General features: G+C 46.3%; 1 protein-coding gene across 6 annotated transcripts in view; it reads left to right on the top strand.

The window, feature by feature from the left end:
- Nucleotides 1-23923, top strand: part of LOC110510599 (FERM domain-containing protein 6) — a 31060-nt gene extending 7137 nt beyond the window's left edge. For 2 of the 6 annotated variants that reach the window (XM_036987612.1, XM_036987628.1), the window contains exons 2-15: nucleotides 1911-2445; nucleotides 3646-3736; nucleotides 10292-10371; nucleotides 11908-11984; nucleotides 12200-12278; nucleotides 12387-12503; nucleotides 14695-14850; nucleotides 16002-16067; nucleotides 17069-17137; nucleotides 18191-18365; nucleotides 18636-18944; nucleotides 20667-20816; nucleotides 22182-22252; nucleotides 22363-23923. In XM_036987612.1, coding sequence (XP_036843507.1) covers nucleotides 2365-2445; nucleotides 3646-3736; nucleotides 10292-10371; nucleotides 11908-11984; nucleotides 12200-12278; nucleotides 12387-12503; nucleotides 14695-14850; nucleotides 16002-16067; nucleotides 17069-17137; nucleotides 18191-18365; nucleotides 18636-18944; nucleotides 20667-20816; nucleotides 22182-22252; nucleotides 22363-22665 — 1824 coding nt within the window. In that variant the 5' untranslated portion in view covers nucleotides 1911-2364 and the 3' untranslated portion in view covers nucleotides 22666-23923. Of the gene's footprint in view, nucleotides 1-1910; nucleotides 2446-3645; nucleotides 3737-10291; nucleotides 10372-11907; nucleotides 11985-12199; nucleotides 12279-12386; nucleotides 12504-14694; nucleotides 14851-16001; nucleotides 16068-17068; nucleotides 17138-18190; nucleotides 18366-18635; nucleotides 18945-20666; nucleotides 21005-21049; nucleotides 21799-22181; nucleotides 22253-22362 lie in introns of those variants that run through there. The other 4 variants (XM_036987622.1, XR_005053210.1, XM_036987631.1 and 1 more) reach the window with 4 other exon arrangements.
- Nucleotides 23924-24637: the final 714 nt, after the last annotated feature.

The raw sequence follows: 24637 nt of genomic DNA, 5'->3' as shown, positions 1-24637 counted from the left end.
GAGGCCGGCTGCTTTAACTACACAACCAGCTGCTGAGGCCGGCTGCTTTAACTACACAACCAGCTGCTGAGGCCGGCTGCTTTAACTACACAACCAGCTGCTGAGGCCGGCTGCTTTAACTACACAACCAGCTGCTGTGGCCGGCTGCTTTAACTACACGACCAGCTGCTGAGGCCGGCTGCTTTAACTACACGACCAGCTGCTGAGGCCGGCTGCTTTAACTACACGACCAGCTGCTGTGGCCGGCTGCTTTAACTACACGACCAGCTGCTGAGGCCGGCTGCTTTAACTACACGACCAGCTGCTGAGGCCGGCTGCTTTAACTACACGACCAGCTGCTGTGGCCGGCTGCTTTAACTACACGACCAGCTGCTGTGGCCGGCTGCTTTAACTACACGACCAGCTGCTGAGGCCGGCTGCTTTAACTACACGACCAGCTGCTGAGGCCGGCTGCTTTAACTACACGACCAGCTGCTGAGTCCGGCTGCTTTAACTACACGACCAGCTGCTGAGGCCGGCTGCTTTAACTACACGACCATCTGCTGAGGCCGACTTCCTTAACTACACGACCAGCTGCTGTGGCCGGCTGCTTTAACTACACGACCAGCTGCTGAGGCCGGCTGCTTTAACTACACGACCAGCTGCTGAGGCCGGCTGCTTTAACTACACGACCATCTGCTGAGGCCGACTTCCTTAACTACACGACCAGCTGCTGTGGCCGGCTGCTTTAACTACACAACCAGCTGCTGAGGCCGGCTGCTTTAACTACACAACCAGCTGCTGAGGCCGGCTGCTTTAACTACACAACCAGCTGCTGTGGCCGGCTGCTTTAACTACACAACCAGCTGCTGAGGCCGGCTGCTTTAACTACACAACCAGCTGCTGAGGCCGGCTGCTTTAATTACACAACCGGCTCCAGGCACCAAGACTCTCTTGAGGCCTGTTCCAGTTGATAGCTCCATCAGGCAGGGACCAGAGAGCAGGGAGCAGGGACCAGGGAGCAGGGACCAGAGAGCAGGGAGCAGGAACCAGGGAGCAGGGACCAGGGAGCAGGGACCAGAGAGCAGGGACCAGAGAGCAGGGACCAGAGAGCAGGGACCAGAGAGCAGGGACCAGAGAGCAGGGACCAGAGAGCAGGGACCAGAGAGCAGGGACCAGAGAGCAGGGACCAGAGAGCAGGGACCAGAGACCACAGAGCAGGGACCAGGGAGCAGGGACCAGAGAGCAGGGACCAGAGAGCAGGGACCAGAGAGCAGGGACCAGAGAGCAGGGACCAGCCGTGTGGACTTGACCAGATAATGGTTATAGAGGAGGAATGCACCAGTCTCACCATGCTGTTTATTCTCGTCCGGATAGCGGATTGGCCTTTTCTTTTTAGACTGATTGAGTGAATTCCTTTTTGAGTCAATCCCAAAAAATATCAACAACAAAGTAGATGGAAATACAAGTGGTCTTTGTGGTTAGACTGATGTCTGAAAGGAATCAACCACTTTATATATGTATATTTATGTTACCTTTATTTAACTGGGCAAGTCAGTTAAGAACAAATTCTTATTTACAATGACGGCCTACACCGGCCTAACCCGGACGACGCTGGGCCAATTGTGGGTCGCCCTATGGGAATACCAATCCCAGCCGGTTGTGATACAGCCTGGAATCGAACCAGGGTCTGTAGAGACGCTTCTAGCACTGAGATGCAGTGCCTTAGACCACTCACCAAAATGTGATCCTATTGAAAAAGCGCTACTCTGTGTCCAATGTTTAATGCTTTGTGCGTTTATAACCATGCTATGCACTGTTATAACCATGAAATTCTCTGTTATTGCTATGTTATGCCTGGTGTTACATCTACAACGTCTTTAAAGCTTTTATGACTCAAAAACGTCTCTCATCTCTATTTGTCTTTTTAGACAGCAGAAAATGAACGACACATTCCCCCTAACCAGAAAGAAGAAGTGAAGGAGTGGGAAGATCGTTGGAGAGAAGAGAGAGAGAGAGAGACTGAAGAGGGTCTAAACTGAAGGAGTGGGGAGATCGTTGGAGAGAAGAGAGAGAGAGAGAGAGAGACTGAAGAGGGTCTAAACTGAAGGAGTGGGGAGATCGTTGGAGAAGAGAGAGAGAGAGAGACTGAAGAGGGTCTAAACTGAAGGAGTGGGGAGATCGTTGGAGAGGAGAGAGAGAGAGAAACTGAAGAGGGTCTAAACTGAAGGAGTGGGGAGATCGTTGGAGAGAAGAGAGAGAGAGAGAGACTGAAGAGGGTCTAAACTGAAGGAGTGGGGAGATCGTTGGAGAGAAGAGAGAGAGAGCGACTGAAGAGGGTCTAAACTGAAGGAGTGACCAGAGAGGATACTTATTGCAGACACCATGTCTGTCTCCACCACCAAACAGGAGAGAACCCTGTGTGTTCTGCTCCCTAATAAAGAACAGCTGGACATCACTGTGGGGGTGAGCACGTCCCATTATGACTCCTCCTGTTGATTCTGTAGGTATTCCACGAGTCAGCCAGGGGGGTTTCTATGGACGGCTTTTCAATGAAAGGTTTTAGTCCTGGGCCAGTAATGTATCAAGAGTATTTCTAGTCCCGTACTATAAAATGTATGGAGTTGTACATGAGATCCATGTCTGGGAGGTCACTTCACTTTTTCTGTGTTACCCTGTTTATAGCAGTGAGCCTGTTACAGTCACCCTGTTTATAGCAGTCAGCCTGTTTATAGCAGTCACCCTGTTTATAGCAGTCAGCCTGTTAGTCACCCTGTTTATAGCAGTCACCCTGTTTATAGCAGTCACCCTGTTTAGAACAGTCAGCCTGTTAGTTACCATGTTTATAGCAGTCAGCCTGTTAGTCACCCTGTTTATAGCAGTCAGCCTGTTAGTCACCTTGTTTATAGCAGTCAGCCTGTTAGTCCCCCTGTTTATAGCAGTCAGCCTGTTTATAGCAGTCAGCCTGTTAGTCACCCTGTTTATAGCAGTCAGCCTGTTAGTCACCCTGTTTATAGCAGTCAGCCTGTTAGTCACCCTGTTTATAGCAGTCACCCTGTTTATAGCAGTCAGCCTGTTAGTCACCCTGTTTATAGCAGTCACCCTGTTTAGAACAGTCAGCCTGTTAGTTACCATGTTTATAGCAGTCAGCCTGTTAGTCACCCTGTTTATAGCAGTCAGCCTGTTAGTCACCTTGTTTATAGCAGTCAGCCTGTTACAGTCACCCTGTTTATAGCAGTCAGCCTGTTAGTCACCCTGTTTATAGCAGTCAGCCTGTTACAGTCACCCTGTTTATAGCAGTCCGCCTGTTACAGTCACCCTGTTTATAGCAGTCAGCCTGTTAGTCACCCTGTTTATAGCAGTCAGCCTGTTAGTCACCCTGTTTATAGCAGTCAGCCTGTTATTCACCCTGTTTATAGCAGTCAGCCTGTTAGTCACCTTGTTTATAGCAGTCAGCCTGTTACAATCACCCTGTTTATAGCAGTCAGCCTGTTACTGTCACCCTGTTTATAGCAGTCAGCCTGTTAGTCACCCTGTTTATAGCAGTCAGCCTGTTACAGTCACCCTGTTTATAGCAGTCGGCCTGTTACAGTCACCCTGTTTATAGCAGTCAGCCTGTTAGTCACCCTGTTTATAGCAGTCTTCTCTCTCCTCTCTCTCTCTCAGGTCAAGTCCACAGGGCAGGATGTGTTCAATCAGGTGTCTGAGCTCCTTGGAATAAAAGAGCTGCACTTCTTTGGCCTGACAGTGGTGAAGGGTAAGTTGTAGCTTCTACACAGGCCAAAACCAGCCCTAACCCAGGACACGTATTCATAAAGTGTCTCATAGAAGGAGTGATGTTCTGAGATCAGTTTACATTATACATCATAGTAAATTAGATTATATGGATGGGGGGGGACCTGATCCTAGATCAGCACGCCTCTGAGATCTACCCTGCCCACCCGCCCCTTACCCTGCCCAACCGCCCCCTACCCTGCCCACCCGCCCCCTTACCCTGCCCACCCGCCCCCTTACCCTGCCCACCCGCCCCTTACCCTGCCCAACCGCCCCCTAACCTGCCCACCCACCCCTTACCCTGCCCAACCGCCCCTTACCCTGCCCAACCGCCCCTTACCCTGCCCAACCGCCCCTTACCCTGCCCGCCCGCCCCTTACCCTGCCCGCCCGCCCCTTACCCTGCCCGCCCGCCCCTTACCCTGCCCACCCGCCCCTTACCCTGCCCACCCGCCCCTTACCCTGCCCACCCGCCCCCTACCCTGCCCACCCGCCCCTTAGCCTGCCCACCCGCCCCTTAGCCTGCCCACCCGCCCCTTAGCCTGCCCAACCGCCCCTTAGCCTGCCCAACCGCCCCTTAGCCTGCCCAACCGCCCCTTACCCTGCCCAACCGCCCCTTACCCTGCCCAACCGCCCCTTACCCTGCCCACCCACCCTCTACCCTGCCCACCCACCCCTTACCCTGCCCAACCGCCCCCTAACCTGCCCACCCGCCCCCTTACCCTGCCCACCCGCCCCCTTACCCTGCCCACCCACCCCTTACCCTGCCCACCAAACCACCCCTTACCCTGCCCACCAAACCACCCCTTACCCTGCCCAACCGCCCACCCCTTACCCTGCCCACCCACCCCTTACCCTGCCCACCCACCCCTTACCCTGCCCACCAAACCACCCCTTACCCTGCCCAACCACCCCTTACCCTGCCCAACCACCCCTTACCCTGCCCAACCACCCCTTACCCTGCCCAACCACCAATCCACTCCAGAGTCTTTGAACCTGAAATAAATGTTTCTGCTGCATTAGACAACAACCATTCTGAGGTCCCAATATATTCTGACTACACAGTTACAGTAGACTTCAACGAGCTGATGTAATGCTCACTGTATTCATAATCCAGTATGTACATACACACACACACTGTAGTACATACACACACACACACTGTAGTACACACACACACACACTGTAGTACACACACACACGCACACACACACACACACACTGTAGTACACACACACACTGTAGTACACACACACACACTGTAGTACACACACACACACACACTGTAGTACATACACACACACACACACACTGTAGTACACACACACACACTGTAGTACACACACACACACACACACACTGTAGTACACACACACACACACACACTGTAGTACACACACACACACACACACGGTAGTACACACACACACACACACTGTAGTACACACACACACACACACACACTGTAGTACACACACACACACTGTAGTACACACACACACACACACACACACACTGTAGTACACACACACACACTGTAGTACACACACACACACACTGTAGTACACACACACACACACACACTAGTACACACACACACACTGTAGTACACACACACACACACACACACTGTAGTACACACACACACACTGTAGTACACACACACACACACACACACACACACACACTGTAGTACACACACACACACACACTGTAGTACACACACACACACACACACACACACTGTAGTACACACACACACACTGTAGTACACACACACACTGTAGTACACACACACACACTGTAGTACACACACACACACACACTGTAGTACACACACACACACACACACTGTAGTACACACACACACACACACACACACACTGTAGTACACACACACACACACACACACACTGTAGTACACACACACACACACACTGTAGTACACACACACACACACTGTAGTACACACACACACACACACACTGCAGTACACACACACACACACACACTGCAGTACACACACACACACACACACACTGTAGTACACACACACACACACACACTGTAGTACACACACACACACACACACTGTAGTACACACACACACACACTGTAGTACACACACACACACTGTAGTACACACACACACACACACACACACACTGTAGTACACACACACACTGTAGTACACACACACACACTGTAGTACACACACGCACACTGTAGTACACACACACACACACTGTAGTACACACGCATGTGCACACTATAGTACACACACACTGTAGTACACACACACACACACACACATGCACACTGTAGTATACACACACTACACTAGTACACCCATACACACACACTGTAGTACACCCATACACCCATACACACACACACTGTAGTACACCTATACACACTGTTGTACACACAATGTAGTACACACGCATACACACTGTAGTACACACACACACACACACACTGTAGTACACATATGCACACTGTAGTACACCTATACACACTGTAGTACACACACACTACACTATAGTACACACACACTACACTGTAGTACACCCATACACACACACACACACACGCACACTGTAGTACACCCATACATACACTAAACTGTAGTACACACACATTACACACACACTGTAGTACACACACATTACACACACACTGTAGTACACACACATTACACACCACAGACAACAGTCACAAACACCCCAGTCCTTGAGTCCTTCTACTAGCAGTCTGTTTACATAATAGAACTGAACAACTGGGTTAGTTGCCAGAAACGGGGTAACGGCAGAATGAGATCAGAAGGGAATGTTGGTGTGTGTTTCTGCATTGCTGAGACTGAGATGTCTAATCTTCTTTAACCTTCAATTCAAATGTGTTGTCAGTCTCTTTCTTTCTCACTCTCCTTCCTGTTTTCTGTCTTTCTCCCTTTGTTCTGCCTTGTTGAAATGTCTTGGTAATCTTGTGTGGCTCACCTCTTGAACAAGAGTTCTTTTGTTTTTGTGTGAGTGCCTGCGGTGGTGTGTGGGGGGGGGGCCTTCCACCTCTCTGGTCTGGGTCTGCCAGGGATTCCAACAATATTAACTTCATTAAGCCAGGAATGTGGCCCTGCATTCCACCTCTTCACTGGAGGGAGGGATGAAGGGATAGATGGAGGGAGGGAGAGATGGAGATAAAGGGAGGATAAGGGCGGGTGAAGAAGAAGAGGTAGGGGGGAGGAGTGGTGACTGGCCAGGGAGTCTCGTTAAAACAAAACCAGTGAAAGGGAGGAGAGCAGAGGTGAAAGAAACTCAGAGAATGAGATGGTGATTGAGATGGTGAGTCAGAGAATGAGATGGTGATTTTAATGAAAAGAGAGATGGATGGATGGATGGAGGAGTGAGTGAGTCATGTGGCCTGAATGTGGTGAGGTCAGAAAGAGATGAGCCCGAAATGAAATGCTTACCGTCTAAAAAAATATAGGCATTATGGATGAGGTGAAGACAGAAGTGAATAAGATGGATGTAATGGAACATGTTAGGTTGGAGTAGGGGTGTACTAGAGACAGGATGATACAGTGCCTTGCGAAAGTATTCGGCCCCCTTGAACTTTGCGACCTTTTGCCACGTTTCAGGCTTCAAACATAAAGATATAAAACTGTATTTTTTTTGTGAAGAATCAACAACAAGTGGGACACAATCATGAAGTGGAACGACATTTATTGGATATTTCAAACATTTTTAACAAATCAAAAACTGAAAAATTGGGCGTGCAAAATTATTCAGAACCTTTACTTTCAGTGCAGCAAACTCTCTCCAGAAGTTCAGTGATGATCTCTGAATGATCCAATGTTGACCTAAATGACTAATGATGATAAATACAATCCACCTGTGTGTAATCAAGTCTCCGTATAAATGCACCTGCACTGTGATAGTCTCAGAGGTCCGTTAAAAGTGCAGAGAGCATCATGAAGAACAAGGAACACACCAGGCAGGTCCGAGATACTGTTGTGAAGAAGTTTAAAGACGGATTTGGATACAAAAATATTTCCCAAGCTTTAAACATCCCAAGGAGCACTGTGCAAGCGATAGTATCAGACCACTGCAAATCTACCAAGACCTGGCCGTTCCTCTAAACTTTCAGCTCATACAAGGAGAAGACTGATCAGAGATGCAGCCAAGAGGCCCATGATCACTCTGGATGAACTGCAGAGATCTACAGCTGAGGTGGGAGACTCTGTCCATAGGACAACAATCAGTCGTATATTGCACAAATCTGGCCTTTATGGAAGAGTGGCAAGAAGAAAGCCATTTCTTAAAGATATCCATAAAAAGTGTTGTTTAAAGTTTGCCACAAGCCACCTGGGAGACACACCAAACATGTGGAAGAAGGTGCTCTGGTCAGATGAAACCAAAATTGAACTTTTTGGCAACAATGCACAACGTTATGTTTGGCGTAAAAGCAACACAGCTCATCACCCTGAACACACCATGCCCACTGTCAAACATGGTGGTGGCAGCATCATGGTTTGGGCCTGCTTTTCTTCAGCAGGGACAGGGAAGATGGTTAAAATTGATGGGAAGATGGATGGAGCCAAATACAGGACCATTCTGGAAGAAAACCTGATGGAGTCTGCAAAAGACCTGAGACTGGGACGGAGATTTGTCTTCCAACAAGACAATGATCCAAAACATAAAGCAAAATCTACAATGGAATGGTTCAAAAATAAACATATCCAGGTGTTAGAATGGCCAAGTCAAAGTCCAGACCTGAATCCAATCGAGAATCTGTGGAAAGAACTGAAAACTGCTGTTCACAAGTGCTCTCCATCCAACCTCACTGAGCTCGAGCTGTTTTGCAAGGAGGAATGGGAAAAAATGTCAGTCTCTCGATGTGCAAAACTGATAGAGACATACCCCAAGCGACTTACAGCTGTAATCGCAGCAAAAGGTGGCGCTACAAAGTATTAACTTAAGGGGGCTGAATAATTTTGCACGCCCAATTTTTCAGTTTTATATCTTTATGTTTGAAGCCTGAAATGTGGCAAAAGGTCGCAAAGTTCAAGGGGGCCGAATACTTTCGCAAGGCACTGTATAACCCCAGTGGAACATGTTAGGTTGGAGTAGGGGTGTCCCAGACATGTTAGGTTGGAGCAGGGGTGTACTAGAGACAGGATGATATAACACCAGTGGAACATGTTAGGATGGAGCAGGGGTGTACTAGAGACAGAATGATATAACCCCAGTGGAACATGTTAGGTTGGAGCAGGGGTGTACTAGAGACAGGATGATATAACACCAGTGGAACATGTTAGGTTGGAGCAGGGGTGTACTAGAGACAGAATGATATAACCCCAGTGGAACATGTTAGGTTGGAGTAGGGGTGTACCAGAGACAGGATGATATAACCCCAGTGGAACATGTTAGGTTGGAGCAGGGGTGTACTAGAGACAGGATGATATAACACCAGTGGAACATGTTAGGTTGGAGTAGGGGTGTACTAGAGACAGGATGATATAACCCCAGTGGAACATGTTAGGTTGGAGTAGGGGTGTACTAGAGACAGGATGATATAACCCCAGTGGAACATGTTAGGATGGAGCAGGGGTGTACTAGAGACAGAATGATATAACCCCAGTGGAACATGTTAGGTTGGAGTAGGGGTGTACTAGAGACGGGATGATATAACCCCAGTGGAACATGTTAGGTTGGAGTAGGGGTGTACTAGAGACAGGATGATATAACCCCAGTGGAACATGTTAGGATGGAGCAGGGGTGTACTAGAGACAGAATGATATAACCCCAGTGGAACATGTTAGGTTGGAGTAGGGGTGTACTAGAGACGGGATGATATAACCCCAGTGGAACATGTTAGGTTGGAGTAGGGGTGTACTAGAGACATGGGGTGTACTAGATGATATAACCCCCCCACCCCCCATCACTTTCCTCACAGCTGCAACCATCTTATCAGCCCAACTGTTGAAAGAAAACACATTGAGATAATTTGTGATGATAGGATATAAACTTCATTATTTAGTTTTGTTTGTCTTCCTTAAGAACAAAGAGCTATTAGAATGAGGATTAAACATACAAGATGATTCATTTTTAACACTCCATTTGAAGGGTACGTAAATAAGTACTTCATAACACATAACACACAGCATACATAACGCATTCATAAGAAGGACATAAGCGTTTCATAAATGTCCTTGGTTTTTGTAGTCCGGTTTACTCTGCAGGCCTAGCGAGCCAACAGTCAATAGTGTTACATTCTTCCTGAGCCGTATGCTAGCAGAGCCTATAAGCAAACAGGCATATTAGCATTAGCATAGCTGTCAACAGGCGTATTAGCATAGCTGTCAACACAACAGTTGTTTTGTTTGCCTGCTGGTTGCATTGACCACACCAATGGAGGAACAAGTGTTTTTCTTTCTTTCTTTCTTTCTTTCCTCTAATTAATGTCATTGTTAGGCAGTTTTACGCATGAGTTAATTATTCTTTTGTTTGACTGAGGGTGTCCTGTTTCCTGTTTTACCTCAGACAATGAGCACATCTTTCTGGACATGGAAGATAAGCTGACCAAGTATTTCCCTAAGGAATGGAAGCAAGATTCAGGGAAGGTGAGAGTTCTCCAATAATCTACTTATTGATGTATTCTAACATGGATGGTTTTTGTCTTGTCTCAGAACACACACCTCCCTCGTTAACCAACCAGCTCACTGCAGCCCACTGCCCTACATAGTGTCTAGCTGTGTATTGTTCTTAACATGACAAATAGCTCATGCTATGCCTTTACATTGTATTACCAGGCCCATTCGTTCACCCATGGTTGTGTTGTGTCCCGACTTCTATTATAAAGATGTACAGCACCAGCACTGTGTTGTTTCACCAAGGTTGTGTTGTTTTACCATGGTTGTGTTGTTTCACCAAGGTTGTGTTGTTTTACCATGGTTGTGTTGTTTCACCAAGGTTGTGTTGTTTCACCAAGGTTGTGTTGTTTCACCATGGTTGTGTTGTTTCACCATGGTTGTGTTGTTTCACCAAGGTTGTGTTGTTTCACCAAGGTTGTGTTGTTTCACCGTGGTTGTGTTGTTTCACCATGGTTGTGTTGTTTCACCAAGGTTGTGTTGTTTCACCAAGGTTGTGTTGTTTCACCAAGGTTGTGTTGTTTCACCATGGTTTTGTTGTTTCACCAAGGTTGTGTTGTTTCACCATGGTTGTGTTGTTTCACCATGGTTGTGTTGTTTCACCAAGGTTGTGTTGTTTCACCGTGGTTGTGTTTCACCGTGGTTGTGTTGTTTCACCATGGTTGTGTTGTTTCACCAAGGTTGTGTTGTTTCACCGTGGTTGTGTTGTTTCACCAAGGTTGTGTTGTTTCACCGTGGTTGTGTTGTTTCACCGTGGTTTTGTTGTTTCACCATGGTTGTGTTGTTTCACCGTGGTTGTGTTGTTTCACCGTGGTTGTGTTGTTTCACCAAGGTTGTGTTGTTTCACCATGGTTTTGTTGTTTCACCATGGTTGTGGGTTGGGGTGTGGTGTTTCACCATGGTTGTGTTGTTTCACCATGGTTGTGTTGTTTCACCAAGGTTGTGTTGTTTCACCAAGGTTGTGTTGTTTCACCATGGTTTTGTTGTTTCACCAAGGTTGTGTTGTTTCACCATGGTTTTGTTGTTTCACCATGGTTGTGGGTTGGGGTGTGGTGTTTCACCATGGTTGTGTTGTTTCACCATGGTTTTGTTGTTTCACCATGGTTGTGGGGTGTGGTGTTTCACCATGGTTGTGGTGTGGTGTTTCACCATGGTTGTGGGGTGTGGTGTTTCACCATTGTTTCACCATTCTTTTGTTGTTTCACCATGGTTGTGGGGTGTGGTGTGGTGTTTCACCGTGGTTGTGGGGTGGTGTTTCACCGTGGTTGTGGGGTGGTGTTTCACCGTGGTTGTGGGGTGGTGTTTCACCGTGGTTGTGGGGTGGTGTTTCACCGTGGTTGTGGGGTGGGGTGTTTCACCGTGGTTGTGGGGTGTGGTGTGGTGTTTCACCGTGGTTGTGGGGTGGTGTTTCACCGTGGTTGTGGGGTGGTGTTTCACCGTGGTTGTGGGGTGGTGTTTCACTGTGGTTGTGGGGTGTGGTGTTTCACCATGGTTGTGTTGTTTCCTCAGGGGTTACAGAAGAGATCCCTCCCCCTGGTACTCTGCCTCAAGGTGCAGTACTATGTGGAGAACGGCAGGCTCATCTGGTGAGGCTCCAAACAACATGCTTATTTCCTAATACTCTAAACATACCATCATACTTCAGACCCATTGCTGGAACCGAATAACAATGCACTCGAGGTCTCCCTCCAAAAATGTGGATTTAATATACCCAGCTCTGTATCTCATGAACTCCCTTTACCTCCTCCAACTCCGTTGTTATTAAATCTAGTGACCCTGCCTCTCTCTAACTCTCCCCCAGTGAGCGGAAGGCGAGGCGTCTGTACTTCTCTGACCTGAGGGAGAGGGTGTTGCGTTCTGAGTGTCGTCAGCAGGAGGAGGTGTACTTGTGTTCTTCCTTTCAAACGTTTTATTTAGATTTCTTCATCGTATGACAATCACAAACATTCATAAAGTACACAATAACACAATGAAATCCCATTTTCCAGGTGTACTTCCAGCTGGCTGGGTATGCTCTTCAAGCTGACCTGGAGGACCATCCCCTGCCTGGGAAGAACCAGGGAGGTACCCGCTACTTCCAACCCAAAGAGTACTTCCCTCCCTGGGTAAGTGTGAGCGTGTGTGGGGCCTGGGAAATCTACGTGATGAGATACTGTACAGTTTCTTACATGTGGCCACTGCCATTCTCAGTAAATGGTTCTACAGCGATATTGTCTGAATGTGGTCTCTCTGTCTCTCTGTCTCTCTCTCTCTCTCTCTGTCTTTCTCTCTCTGTCTCTGTCTCTCTCTCTCTCTTTCTCTCTCTCTCGCTCTCTCTCTGTCTCTCTCTCTCTCTCTCTCTCTCTCTCTCTGTCTCTGTCTCTGTCTCTGTCTCTCTCTCTCTGTCTCTGTCTCTCTCTCTCTGTCTCTCTGTCTCTGTCTCTGTGTCTCTCTCTGTCTCTCTCTCTCTCTCCTCTGTCTCTCTCTCTCCTCTGTCTCTCTCTCTCCTCTGTATCTCTCTCCTGTCTCTCTCTCCTGTCTCTCTGTCTCTCTCTCTCCTCTGTCTCTCTCTCCTGTCTCTCTCTCCTGTCTCTCTGTCTCTCTCTCTCCTCTGTCTCTCCTCTGTCTCCTCTCTCTTTCTCTCTCTCTCTCCTCTTTCTCTCTCTCTCTCTCCTCTTTCTCTCTCTCTCTCCTCTGTCTCTCTCTCTCTCCTCTGTCTCTCTCTCTCTCCTCTGTCTCTCTCTCTCTCCTCTGTCTCTCTCTCTCCTCTGTCTCTCTCTCTCCTCTGTCTCTCTGTCTCTCTCTCCTCTGTCTCTCTCTCTCCTCTGTCTCTCTCTCTCCTCTGTCTCTCTCTCCTGTCTCTCTGTCTCTCTCTCTCCTCTGTCTCTCCTCTGTCTCTCTGTCTCTCTCTCTCTCCTGTCTCTGTCTCCTCTCTCTTTCTCTCTCTCTCTCCTCTCTCTCTCTCTCTCCTCTGTCTCTCTCTCTCTCCTCTCTCTTTCCTCTCTCTCTCTCTCTCCTCTGTCTGTCTGTCTCTCTGTCTCTCTCTCTGTCTCTATCTCTCAAGTCAGTTATGTCTGATTTCCTTAATATAAGGAATTTGAAATGATTCGTATAATTTACTTTTCAAAACCAAAGACTTTTACTCAAGTAGTATTTTACTTGGTGACTCACTTTTACGTGAGTCATTTTCTATTAGTGTACCTTTACTTTTACTCAAGTAGAACAATTGGGTACTTTCTCCACCGCTGAGGGCAAGCTGCCAGTAGCGTGCAGCCCACCTGTGAGTAGCCAATCAATTCTGAAAGTAATGTATTTTTTCACGTGTTCCATGCAAACTGTCGTAAACATAAAGCTCCTGGCTACTATCCAATCAAAGCCACTTTGACATGATCCCATCCCTGGTTAGATACTATTGGTTTGAAAAGCCAAACGTAACACAATATCTGCCAATTAATTTCCAGCAATATTGCCCCCATCTGTCTGTTTGGTGAAAACTCAGTATGTAGCATGTAAGAGATGCTAATGATAACTGTCTTGTTGGCTTACCTGACAGATCTACACTACCGTTCAAAAGTTTGGGGTCACTTAGAAATGTCCTTGTTTTTGAAAGAAAAGCTATTTTAAATGAACAAAAAAATTAGCATCAAATTGATCAGAAATACAGTGTAGACATTGTTAATGTTGTAAATGACTATTGGGGCTGTACATTGTACGACTATGTACAGACTGAGGCCTATTACCAGCAACCATCACTCCTGTGTTCCAATGGCACGTTGTGTTAGCTAATCCAAGTTTATCATTTTAAAAGGCTAATTGATCATTAGAAAACCCTTTTGCAATTATGTTAGCACAGCTGAAAACTGTTGTCCTGATTTAAAGAAGCAAGAAAACTGTCCTTCTTTAGGCTAGTTGAGTATCTGGAGCATCAGCATTTTTTGGGTTCGATTACAGGCACAAAATGGCCAGAAACAAAGAACTTTCTTCTAAATCGGGAGAGAAACAAATTCTAGAAAATACTAAATCTAATATTTATTAATATATTTATATATTAAATCTAATAACCGCTATAATTTTATGAACCATTATTTTACTAGGTATATTGGCAGAAAACACATCTCTTGCACATCACAGACCCTGGGAAGAGTTGCAGGGTAGAGGAGAGGAGAAGAATGTGCCTATTTGAAAGCTAGAAAAAAAGAGTAGCTCGCAACTTTAATTTTTTTATTTTTAAGTAGCTCTCACGATAGAACAGGTTGTAGACCGCCGTTCTACAGTAATATTGAACCAATGTGTGTTGTTTTCTCTCTCCATCTTCAGATTGTGGCGAAGCGTGGGGTGGACTACCTGCTCTGTCACGGTCCCAAGGTACACAAGGAGCTATGGGGCATGACGCCACGTGATGCGGTACTCCACTTCATCAAAGAGGCCTGTCGTCTCGAGGACGTCCCCGTCACCTTCTACAGGCTACAGAAGGTCAGTCAGAGATCTCATAGCAGAGTGAAGCAATCATTCAAATGTCTTAGGACCCCAAAGACCAAACAGAGACGGGAGCTCAGTGGCCAGGAACATTTCCCAAAAAGGAAGATACCTAGAGATGAACCAGACTCAGGAGGGAGGTATATCCTCTTCTTGCTGTACTGGATAATCCTTGTCTACAGCCCACATTTATTAGACTGAAGCAAGGAAAGGTTATCGTGTGTTTTCAAAATTAGCCAATAGCCCGAAGCGTAAATCACTACACAAACAATCACTGAAATAGTTTCACATAGAGTTTCAACATGTATGGCACAGAGCCACTGCAGACAGACGTCTAAACAGAGATATGGAGTTTTAACATGTATGGCACAGAGCCACTGCAGACAGACGTCTAAACAGAGATATGGAGTTTCAACATGTATGGCACAGAGCCACTGCAGACAGATGTCTAAACAGAGATATTTGAATTGTTACATTTGGGATTCATCAAATGTTGAATGGAGGGGTTAGGCTGTGGGTTGGGGATGTATGGCTGTGGGTTGGGGATGTATGGCTGTGGGTTGGGGATGTATGGCTGTGGGTTGGGGATATATGGCTGTGGGTTGGGGATATATGGCTGTGGGTTGGGGATATATGGCTGTGGGTTGGGGATATATGGCTGTGGGTTGGGGATATATGGCTGTGGGTTGGGGATGTATGGCTGTGGGTTGGGGATGTATGGCTGTGGGTTGGGGATGTATGGCTGTGGGTTGGGGATGTATGGCTGTGGGTTGGGGATGTATGGCTGTGGGTTGGGGATGTATGGCTGTGGGTTGGGGATGTGTGGGTTGGGGATGTATGGCTGTGGGTTGGGGATGTGTGGGTTGGGGATGTGTGGGTTGGGGATGTATGGCTGTGGGTTGGGGATGTATGGCTGTGGGTTGGGGATGTATGGCTGTGGGTTGGGGATGTATGGCTGTGGGTTGGGGATGTATGGCTGTGGGTTGGGGATGTATGGCTGTGGGTTGGGGATGTATGGCTGTGGGTTGGGGATGTATGGCTGTGGGTTGGGGTTATATGGCTGTGGGTTGCCTGTTATCTTGGGGGGCTCAGATGCTTGACTGACACCTCATCCTTCATTCTCCTTCTTTAATCCTTCTGTCTCTCAGGACAAGAAAGAAGAGAGAGGCACAGCTCTGCTGGGGCTGACCCTCAGAGGAATGCAGCTTTATCAGGTGTGTGTGTGTGTGGGGGGGGGTTAATGTTGCTGTGTTTGAGGATATGTGTCCCATCTGTCAGTGTGTGTGTGTGTGGGGGGGGGGGGGGGGGGGGGGGGGGTTGTTAATGTTGCTATGTTTTGAGGATATGTGTCCCATCTGTCTACGGATGTCAATGTGTGCGTCAGAGTGAACCTGCCTCCTCTCAAATCATCCACCCTCCTCCTCCAACTATGCCCTCTACATCAACCATGTGAGGAATGTGTAGGTTAACCAGGAACAGCAGTAAAACATTGCATACGTTGAGTCCAAATGGCACCCTATTCCCTATATAGTGCACTACTTTTGACCAGAGCCTTATAGGTAGTAGTGCATTATGTAGGGAATAGGGTGGCATTTAGGACAAATCCATGGGCTGGGGGCCATCCCACCTCAGCCTTTTGATTTGTCCGTCAGAGGCTCTGGGAGAATTACACACACACACACTCTGGGAGGATTAGTTAGGGGTCTGGGGTTTGTAGTGATTTATGGGGGTTGAGGTGATTACATACCCAGTAGACCGTGGTGAGGTGGGAGACTGTGAGGTGGGAGACTGTGAGGTGGGAGACTGTGAGGTGAGAGACTGTGAGGACCTATCATGCCTCTTGGTCTAAGCAAGGTCCAGAAGGCCCACTGAAAAATGAGAGAAACACATGTTGGATTGTACATCTTCCTGTCAAGCCAAACCTGTTTCCTTTAAAACTGAATTACATGATACAATCTGGACTTGTGAATAAAGTATGAATCTCTCAAAATGCTCACAAAGACCAGCCCTTTGACACCACAGAAGCTCACTATTTGGCAAAACACCAAAAATATAATTTTGACCCAATGAGTTTGGTTCATACTTTAAAACAGTTTATTAATGATTTACTACATATGAACTAATGATTCCCTGTCCATATAAGCTTCTAATCAACCCTTCAGTGGAAGTGTAACCAATGTCTTTTGTCTTTGTAATGTGTGTGTCATTTCCCCAGGAGGCGGACAACATCCGCCAGCTTCTCTATGATTTCCCCTGGTCCAACGTGGGACGACTCACCTTCCTGGTACCCTCCACTCTATATTAGCATATGTAAAGTGACGTCCAGTGAGTGCATGCATTGTTAGTGGAGGTGGATGTGATCCCGGTGGGAATTGAACCCACAGCCTTACTAAAGCCATGCTCTTATCTTCCCATTATCTTTTAAATGAAGTGGTATTAGAATGATTATTTAATGAGGGTTTTAATTACACTGAGCTGTGTAGGATTCCACCATGTCCTCCTGTTACATTTCACATTGACATTTTAGTCACAGTTTATCCAGAGCAACTTACATGAGCAACTAGGGTTAAGTCCCTTGCTCAAGGGCAGACATATTTTTCCCCTAGTCAGCTTGGGGATTCGAACCAGCAACCTTTCGGTCACTGGCCCAATGCTCTTAACCGCTCGGCCACCTGCTCTTAACCGCTCGGCCACCTGCTCTTAACCGCTCGGCCACCTGCTCTTAACCGCTAGGCCACCTGCTCTTAACCGCTAGGCCACCTGCTCTTAACCGCTAGGCCACCTGCTCTTAACCGCTAGGCTACCTGCTCTTAACCGCTAGGCTACCTGCTCTTAACCGCTAGGCCACCTGCTCTTAACCGCTAGGCTACCTGCTCTTAACCGCTCGGCCACCTGCTCTTAACCGCTAGGCCACCTGTTCTTAACCGCTAGGCAACCTGCGCTTAACCGCTAGGCTACCTGCGCTTAACCGCTAGGCTACCTGATCTTAACCGCTCGGCTACCTGCTCTTAACCGCTCGGCTACCTGCTCTTAACCGCTAGGCTACCTGCTCTTAACCGCTCGGCTACCTGCTCTTAACCGCTCGGCTACCTGCTCTTAACCGCTAGGCTACCTGCTCTTAACCGCTAGGCTACCTGCTCTTAACCGCTAGGCTACCTGTTCTTAACCGCTAGGCTACCTGCTCTTAACCTCTAGGCTACCTGCTCTTAACCGCTAGGCTACCTGCTCTTAACCGCTAGGCTACCTGCAGCCTAGTGTTCTTACTCAATCTACCTGGTCAAATAAATAAATAAATAATGATGTCATCATGTTGCCCTCCCTTCTCCTGTTCCTTCAGGGAAAGAAATTTGAGATCCAGCCAGATGGTTTGCCGTCGGCCAGGAAGCTGGTCTACTACACTGGGTCTCCGTTTCGCTCGCGCCACCTCCTCCTGCACCTCAGCAACAGCCACCGACTCTACCTCAGTCTCCAGCCTGCCCTCAAACACCTCCGACAGCTGGAGGACAGCGAGGGTGAGTGGGGAGAGAGGAGGGGAGGGTAATGTGTTTCAGAGTGATTAGAGATGAGGTCTAATGGTTATCTATGGAGTAACACCATAACTAATGTTCTTGATTGCATTTGCATTTTAATCTGTTTGAATCCAAATTTCCAGTGTCTCTCTTCTCCTCTATTCTCCTCCTCTATTCTCTCCTCTCCTCTATTCTTTATTTTCCTCTCCTCTGTGAATTAATAGCTTAATTTGAACATCCTCCTGTCCTCCTTCCCTCGCTGTCCCCCTCCAGAGAAGAAGCGCTACAGGGAGTCGTACATCAGTGATGACCTGGATCTAGACCATCCAGGGGGCAGCGAGGGGGGCAGCCCCGGCCTGTCCCGACACTCTACCTCCAGCTCGGGCATCGAGGCAGACCGCGATGCGACACGGCAACACAGCAGCATCTCCATGGAGATGGCGTCCATGGAGGAGGAGACTGAGCTGAGGAAGAGGATGGAGAAGTGTTTCAGTTCGGCAGCGAGTCACGGGAGTTCTCACACTTCGGGCGTGGACACGGGCAGCAAAGCACGCACTGATGAAGAGGAGTGGCAGGAGGAAGGTGAGGGAGGAGGTTAGAGTTTAAGGTGTGTGTGTCAGACAGACAGACAGAACGTGGCAGTCTGATAAGTGTGTATCTGATGCAGCTTGATCCAATATCTTAGGTCAGGTGACCTTACTCCCACTATGTATGGTGTCCATCCACTCTACCTGGAGTGGGTGAAAACAAGCTCTTGTGATGAAATTGAACTTCCTTGTGTTATGAAATACATTTGACCAAGACAAATATGATTCTTCGGGTTCTGAATCGTTCAGTGGGGTCTTTCTCTAACGTATCATTCATATTATTAACATTATACCCAACCAGTTGGATTTCGTGACCTAATATATCCGAAAATAGACAGAGCGTTGACAGAGTGTTGACAGACCGTTGACAGAGCGTTGACAGAGCAGCTTTCTCGGCTGTGACTTTTTGAGGATTTTACATGGTTGTCCGCAAAGTTGTTTCTGCAGGTCACGAAAAGCTAAATTAACATCATGAGCTGAAATAAATGTTCCTTTGACATGTCAGAGATACGTTTGTTTTTCTGATAAATCTTCAAAAAATAACAGGAACTTCACATTAATATGAACAGAGTATAGTAAAATATGCAAATACTAAATGTCATGTCTCAAAATCGATATCTATCTTACCTCTATATTGTTTTATGTCCTCTGGATTTGACGAGAAAGATGACAAGTTCAACGGCGAGCCTGCCTGTAGAGTTCAACCTCGAGCCTGTCTGTAGAGTTCAACGGCGAGCCTGCCTGTAGAGTTCAACGGCGAGCCTGTCAGTGGGCCTTAATTGTGACACAATGCTATTCTCCTGATTTATGACCACGTTTTCTTCTCTGGCCTCCATTGATTTAGTCGCCCTGATCTTGACCATCCTACAAGGGTAAAAACTCAAATGAGTTTGGAACGGATTATGATAGAGACCTGGGGTTCGTACCATTGGTTTTCTTAGAGGAGTGTCTACACAATTGACATTGTTTTATCATATTGGTCTAAATATGTATTTTTGATTGGACGCCCGACTAGTCAATCACTCAACATAAAGATAGGTGGAGAAAATCTACCGTGTTACTCGGGGAGTCATCAAAAGTGGAGGAGCAGCAACAACATAATTTGTCGGTGTTCAGGAAGTCAGTGTTCAGGAAGTCAGTGTTCAGGAAGTCAGTGTTCAGGAAGTCAGTGTTCAGGAAGTCAGTGTTCAGGAAGTCAGTGTTCAGGAAGTGCTACTGGCATTCATCTCCTATCTTCACAAAAGTTTGAAAGATAAAGATTATGCAAAGATGTTTTACTCACATCCTCCGACAGAAGGACCTGTTTATGGTCTACTGCCCTGTTACTCAAGTAATACACACACACACACACATACACACACACACACATACATACATACACATACATACCACACCTGCGGTTTAGAATAAATACTCCATGTTCAGTTAACTGTGGCTGCGCTCCAATATCCACACTAGAATATCACTTACAATGCTTGCCAAATACTTTGCTTAATTCTACATGGTATGTTAGTGTGGTTATTAGAACAAAGACATAGTTTTACTTATGGATTCATTCCTCTGTTCCAGATACACTTTCCATGACAGACTGACCAGGTGAATGACAGTGAAAACTAGGATCCCTTATTGATGTCACCTGTTGTGTATATGGCTTCATTCTAAGTGGAATACTACTGGACACATCGACCGTTCATTCAAAAGTAGTAATTCCACTAAGTATTCTCCTCTCCAGAGACCCAGCAGGCCAGTCTGGACAGTCCAGGAGAGGTTTCCGTGGACGACCCAGAGGAAATGCTGAGATTGGCTGAGCTGATGGAGGGCGTGTCGGTTGATTGTCCCGTGCTCACCTCGGAGACTCATTGTGAAGGTGAGGTAGATTGTCCCGTGCTCACCCCAGAGACTCATTGTGAAGGTGAGTGAGGTTGATTGTCCTGTGCTCACCTCGGAGACTCATTGTGAAGGTGAGGTTGATTGTCCTGTGCTCACCCCAGAGACTCATTGTGAAGGTGAGTGAGGTTGATTGTCCCGTGCTCACCTCGGAGACTCATTGTGAAGGTGAGGTTGATTGTCCTGTGCTCACCCCAGAGACTCATTGTGAAGGTGAGTGAGGTTGATTGTCCTGTGCTCAACCCAGAGACTCATTGTGAAGGTGAGGTTGATTGTCCTGTGCTCACCCCAGAGACTCATTGTGAAGGTGAGTGAGGTTGATTGTCCTGTGCTCAACCCAGAGACTCATTGTGAAGGTGAGGTTGATTGTCCTGTGCTCACCCCAGAGACTCATTGTGAAGGTGAGTGAGGTTGATTGTCCTGTGCTCAACCCAGAGACTCATTGTGAAGGTGAGGTTGATTGTCCTGTGCTCACCTCAGACTCATTGTGAAGGTGAGGTTGATTGTCCTGTGCTCACCTCAGACTCATTGTGAAGGTGAGGTAGATTGTCCCGTGCTCACCCCAGAGACTCATTGTGAAGGTGAGTGAGGTTGATTGTCCTGTGCTCACCTCGGAGACTCATTGTGAAGGTGAGGTTGATTGTCCTGTGCTCACCCCAGAGACTCATTGTGAAGGTGAGTGAGGTTGATTGTCCTGTGCTCAACCCAGAGACTCATTGTGAAGGTGAGGTTGATTGTCCTGTGCTCACCCCAGAGACTCATTGTGAAGGTGAGTGAGGTTGATTGTCCTGTGCTCAACCCAGAGACTCATTGTGAAGGTGAGGTTGATTGTCCTGTGCTCACCCCAGAGACTCATTGTGAAGGTGAGTGAGGTTGATTGTCCTGTGCTCAACCCAGAGACTCATTGTGAAGGTGAGGTTGATTGTCCTGTGCTCACCTCAGACTCATTGTGAAGGTGAGGTTGATTGTCCTGTGCTCACCTCAGAGACTCACTGTGAAGGTGAGTGAAGTTGTAAGCTATATGAGTTCTTATCACATTATATTGTAGGTATTTTAACACTGACAACACATTGGACATTAGAGAATACTACCAAAACGTGCATTTGTTCCATATATATCTGGGGGAAAGTACTACTGCTACTAGTTTAACTCGTTGTAATGAAACATTAGCAGAGATTTACATTTTGTTCATAAAGAACATTACAATTTGAGTCTCATATGCCACCTAGTGGCCTGGGAATGATATGATATTATTTCAGATTCTTGCATCCTGAAATGAAATGTGAGTGTAAAATGGAGTCCAAATACCTGCTTCTAGCTGACTACAGTGATGTCATTTTAACAGGATCAAAGGGGGATCAGGTAGACAGAGATGAAGACCTGGTGACACTACGCAGCAAAGATACCCTGGGACAGGTAAGACCCCTATCCTCTTCTTCCTCGTCCTCCTTTCTCAGGATACTCCATGTTTCCTCTCCTTCCATCTCTTATTACTTTCATAAACTCACTCTCTCTTTGTATTGCAGATCCTGAAGTCAAGATCCCATTGCGTGGACCGCCACAGCCAGAGCCTGGATGACGTTCGCCTCTTCCCCCCTCCCGCCCCCCTCGGCACGACTCTACCCCCTGACTCCTCCCACAGCTACACCTTTGGCCTGCCCCTCCCGGACTCCCAGAGTGATGCTAAGAGCCCCCCAGGGTGTAACAACGGAGGCTACTACCTCCCCCTCCACTGCCCGGCTAAGGGCACCTTCTATGGACACAGGTCTATGAACTGCCTGTCTCTGGATCTACTGGGAGACGAACAGCTGTTGGAGTTCATACTGTAGAACAACACAGAGGACCAATGTCCTTCTTCAAGCATATTCTCTACCCACATCTCCCTCCAATGAAACTGTAGGATACAGGGGAGTGGCTGCATGCAGCTAGAGTTCTAACTGTAGAACAACACAGAGGACCAATGTCCTTCTTCAAGCCTATTCTCTACCCACATCCCCCTCCAATGAAACTGTAGGATACAGGGGAGTGGCTGCATGCAGCTAGAGTTCTAACTGTAGAACGTAATGTTTTTACACTACCGGGCTGAACTGTACTGGCCTGGTCACATCAAGGACCATGGAGGGCCCTCTTCATGCCTGTGTTCTACTGTATGACTCAGATACAGGGGAGAGGCTGCACAGAGATGTTGGAGGACTTTATGCACCTTTTTAAGAGGATTGATTGGTATTGGTAGCATTCATTGTGAAACGGAAGGAGGTCATCACCTTCAATAATCATCCCAATACAGACCATACTCTACATATTTATTGAACATGTTTGACACTATTTTTGTTTTACCTTTTGTAGATACTTTGTACATAATTGTCTTATATTTTCAACTATTTTACTATATATTTTTACTTTGAGGTACTAACACATTGTAACCATTTCAATAACTGTAAATATAGGGGTGAACATTGCATTTCTTCAGTTTCTTAATTGGTGTTTGTGTGAATCGTGGTTTGAACCAGGAGTATCTCTAGAAGTACTTTATGGTCTATTGTGAAGAGCAAAGGACTTTACTGCACGTTGACATCCTGTGTAAATTTAAATGTATCATCATTACATTATTAAAAATAACAAACAGCATTTTTAATCTTATGTTTTGCTTTTGTTTCCCTTGTATGTCAGTTTTTAAAAAATATATATATATTTTTTTCCATTTTCCAATTAAGAACATTCAAAACAAAAGTGAGAAGATATTAGACAACGATAGTTTGTCTATAAAAACAAAATTCTCTGAAATGAACATCACATATACAAGATTGTATTTTGTCGCGATAATGTTTGATGATATTACAAGTCTGCCATAGCTGCCACAATGTTTGTCCTTTTTTTTTAAATACAAAACTCAAAAAATGAAATTGTAAAAAACAGTTCAACATGCTTGCACTGCTTGTCAATAGTACATTTCTATTAATTATATTTCTAAATGTTTTCTTTCTAATGTTTTTACTTTCTCTCTAAGTAGAGCAGCACATTATGAGCTATTTCTGTGTCTTCATGCATACACTGGAATGATTATATAAATAAAGTAATGACAAAGAATCTCTGTACGTTGCTCGAAGCACATATTGGGGTCAAATCACATTTTATTGGTCACATACACATGTTTAGCAGATGTTATTGCGGGTGTAGTGAAATGCTTGTGTTCCTAGTTCCATCAGTGCAGTAATATCAAAAAATTCACAACAATACACACATCAGTTCTCTTTTATATTGGTCCATTACCTCTTTGTTACTATAGTGTGTAATTGGTGCACTTTGGATTAGATACAATAAACCTAAATACTGATCTCTTTTTTGATACAATACAGTCAATGGCAGTGGTATTCAAAGTCGGTTGCGACCCCTAGTGGGGTTGAGGGGGAACTGCAGTGGTGTCGCCAAACAAACATTAAAGAGTATGGATTATTGTATGGGACAATATACGTTTTTGAGAAAGACATTTAGAAAAATGTATTTATTGGTTTCTTTTCATTTTGATAAGAGAAATGTTATGAATTTAAGGTTATTTGATGTAAAAATCGAATGTACCGATTTTAAGGTCATGAGTTTGAAATTATATTTGGCATGGGGTGATGTTCCCGCTGAAAAAGTTTGAACGCCACTGGTCTATGGAATGATCTTCATACTAATCCAAGGAAATATTGACATTTTTCCAGTTTATTTGCCAGTTTTTGAATGTTTTTGTTGATTTACTCAAGAACAGTCTCCTTCCAATGAAAGGCATAACTATTGTAGTAGAAACAAATACAACGG

The sequence above is a fragment of the Oncorhynchus mykiss genome, chromosome 1 (assembly GCF_013265735.2).
Source record: "Oncorhynchus mykiss isolate Arlee chromosome 1, USDA_OmykA_1.1, whole genome shotgun sequence".
Taxonomy (NCBI): domain Eukaryota; kingdom Metazoa; phylum Chordata; class Actinopteri; order Salmoniformes; family Salmonidae; genus Oncorhynchus; species Oncorhynchus mykiss.
The sequence above is the reverse complement of the archived record's forward strand: the minus strand, read 5'-3'. Positions and strand labels throughout refer to the sequence as shown.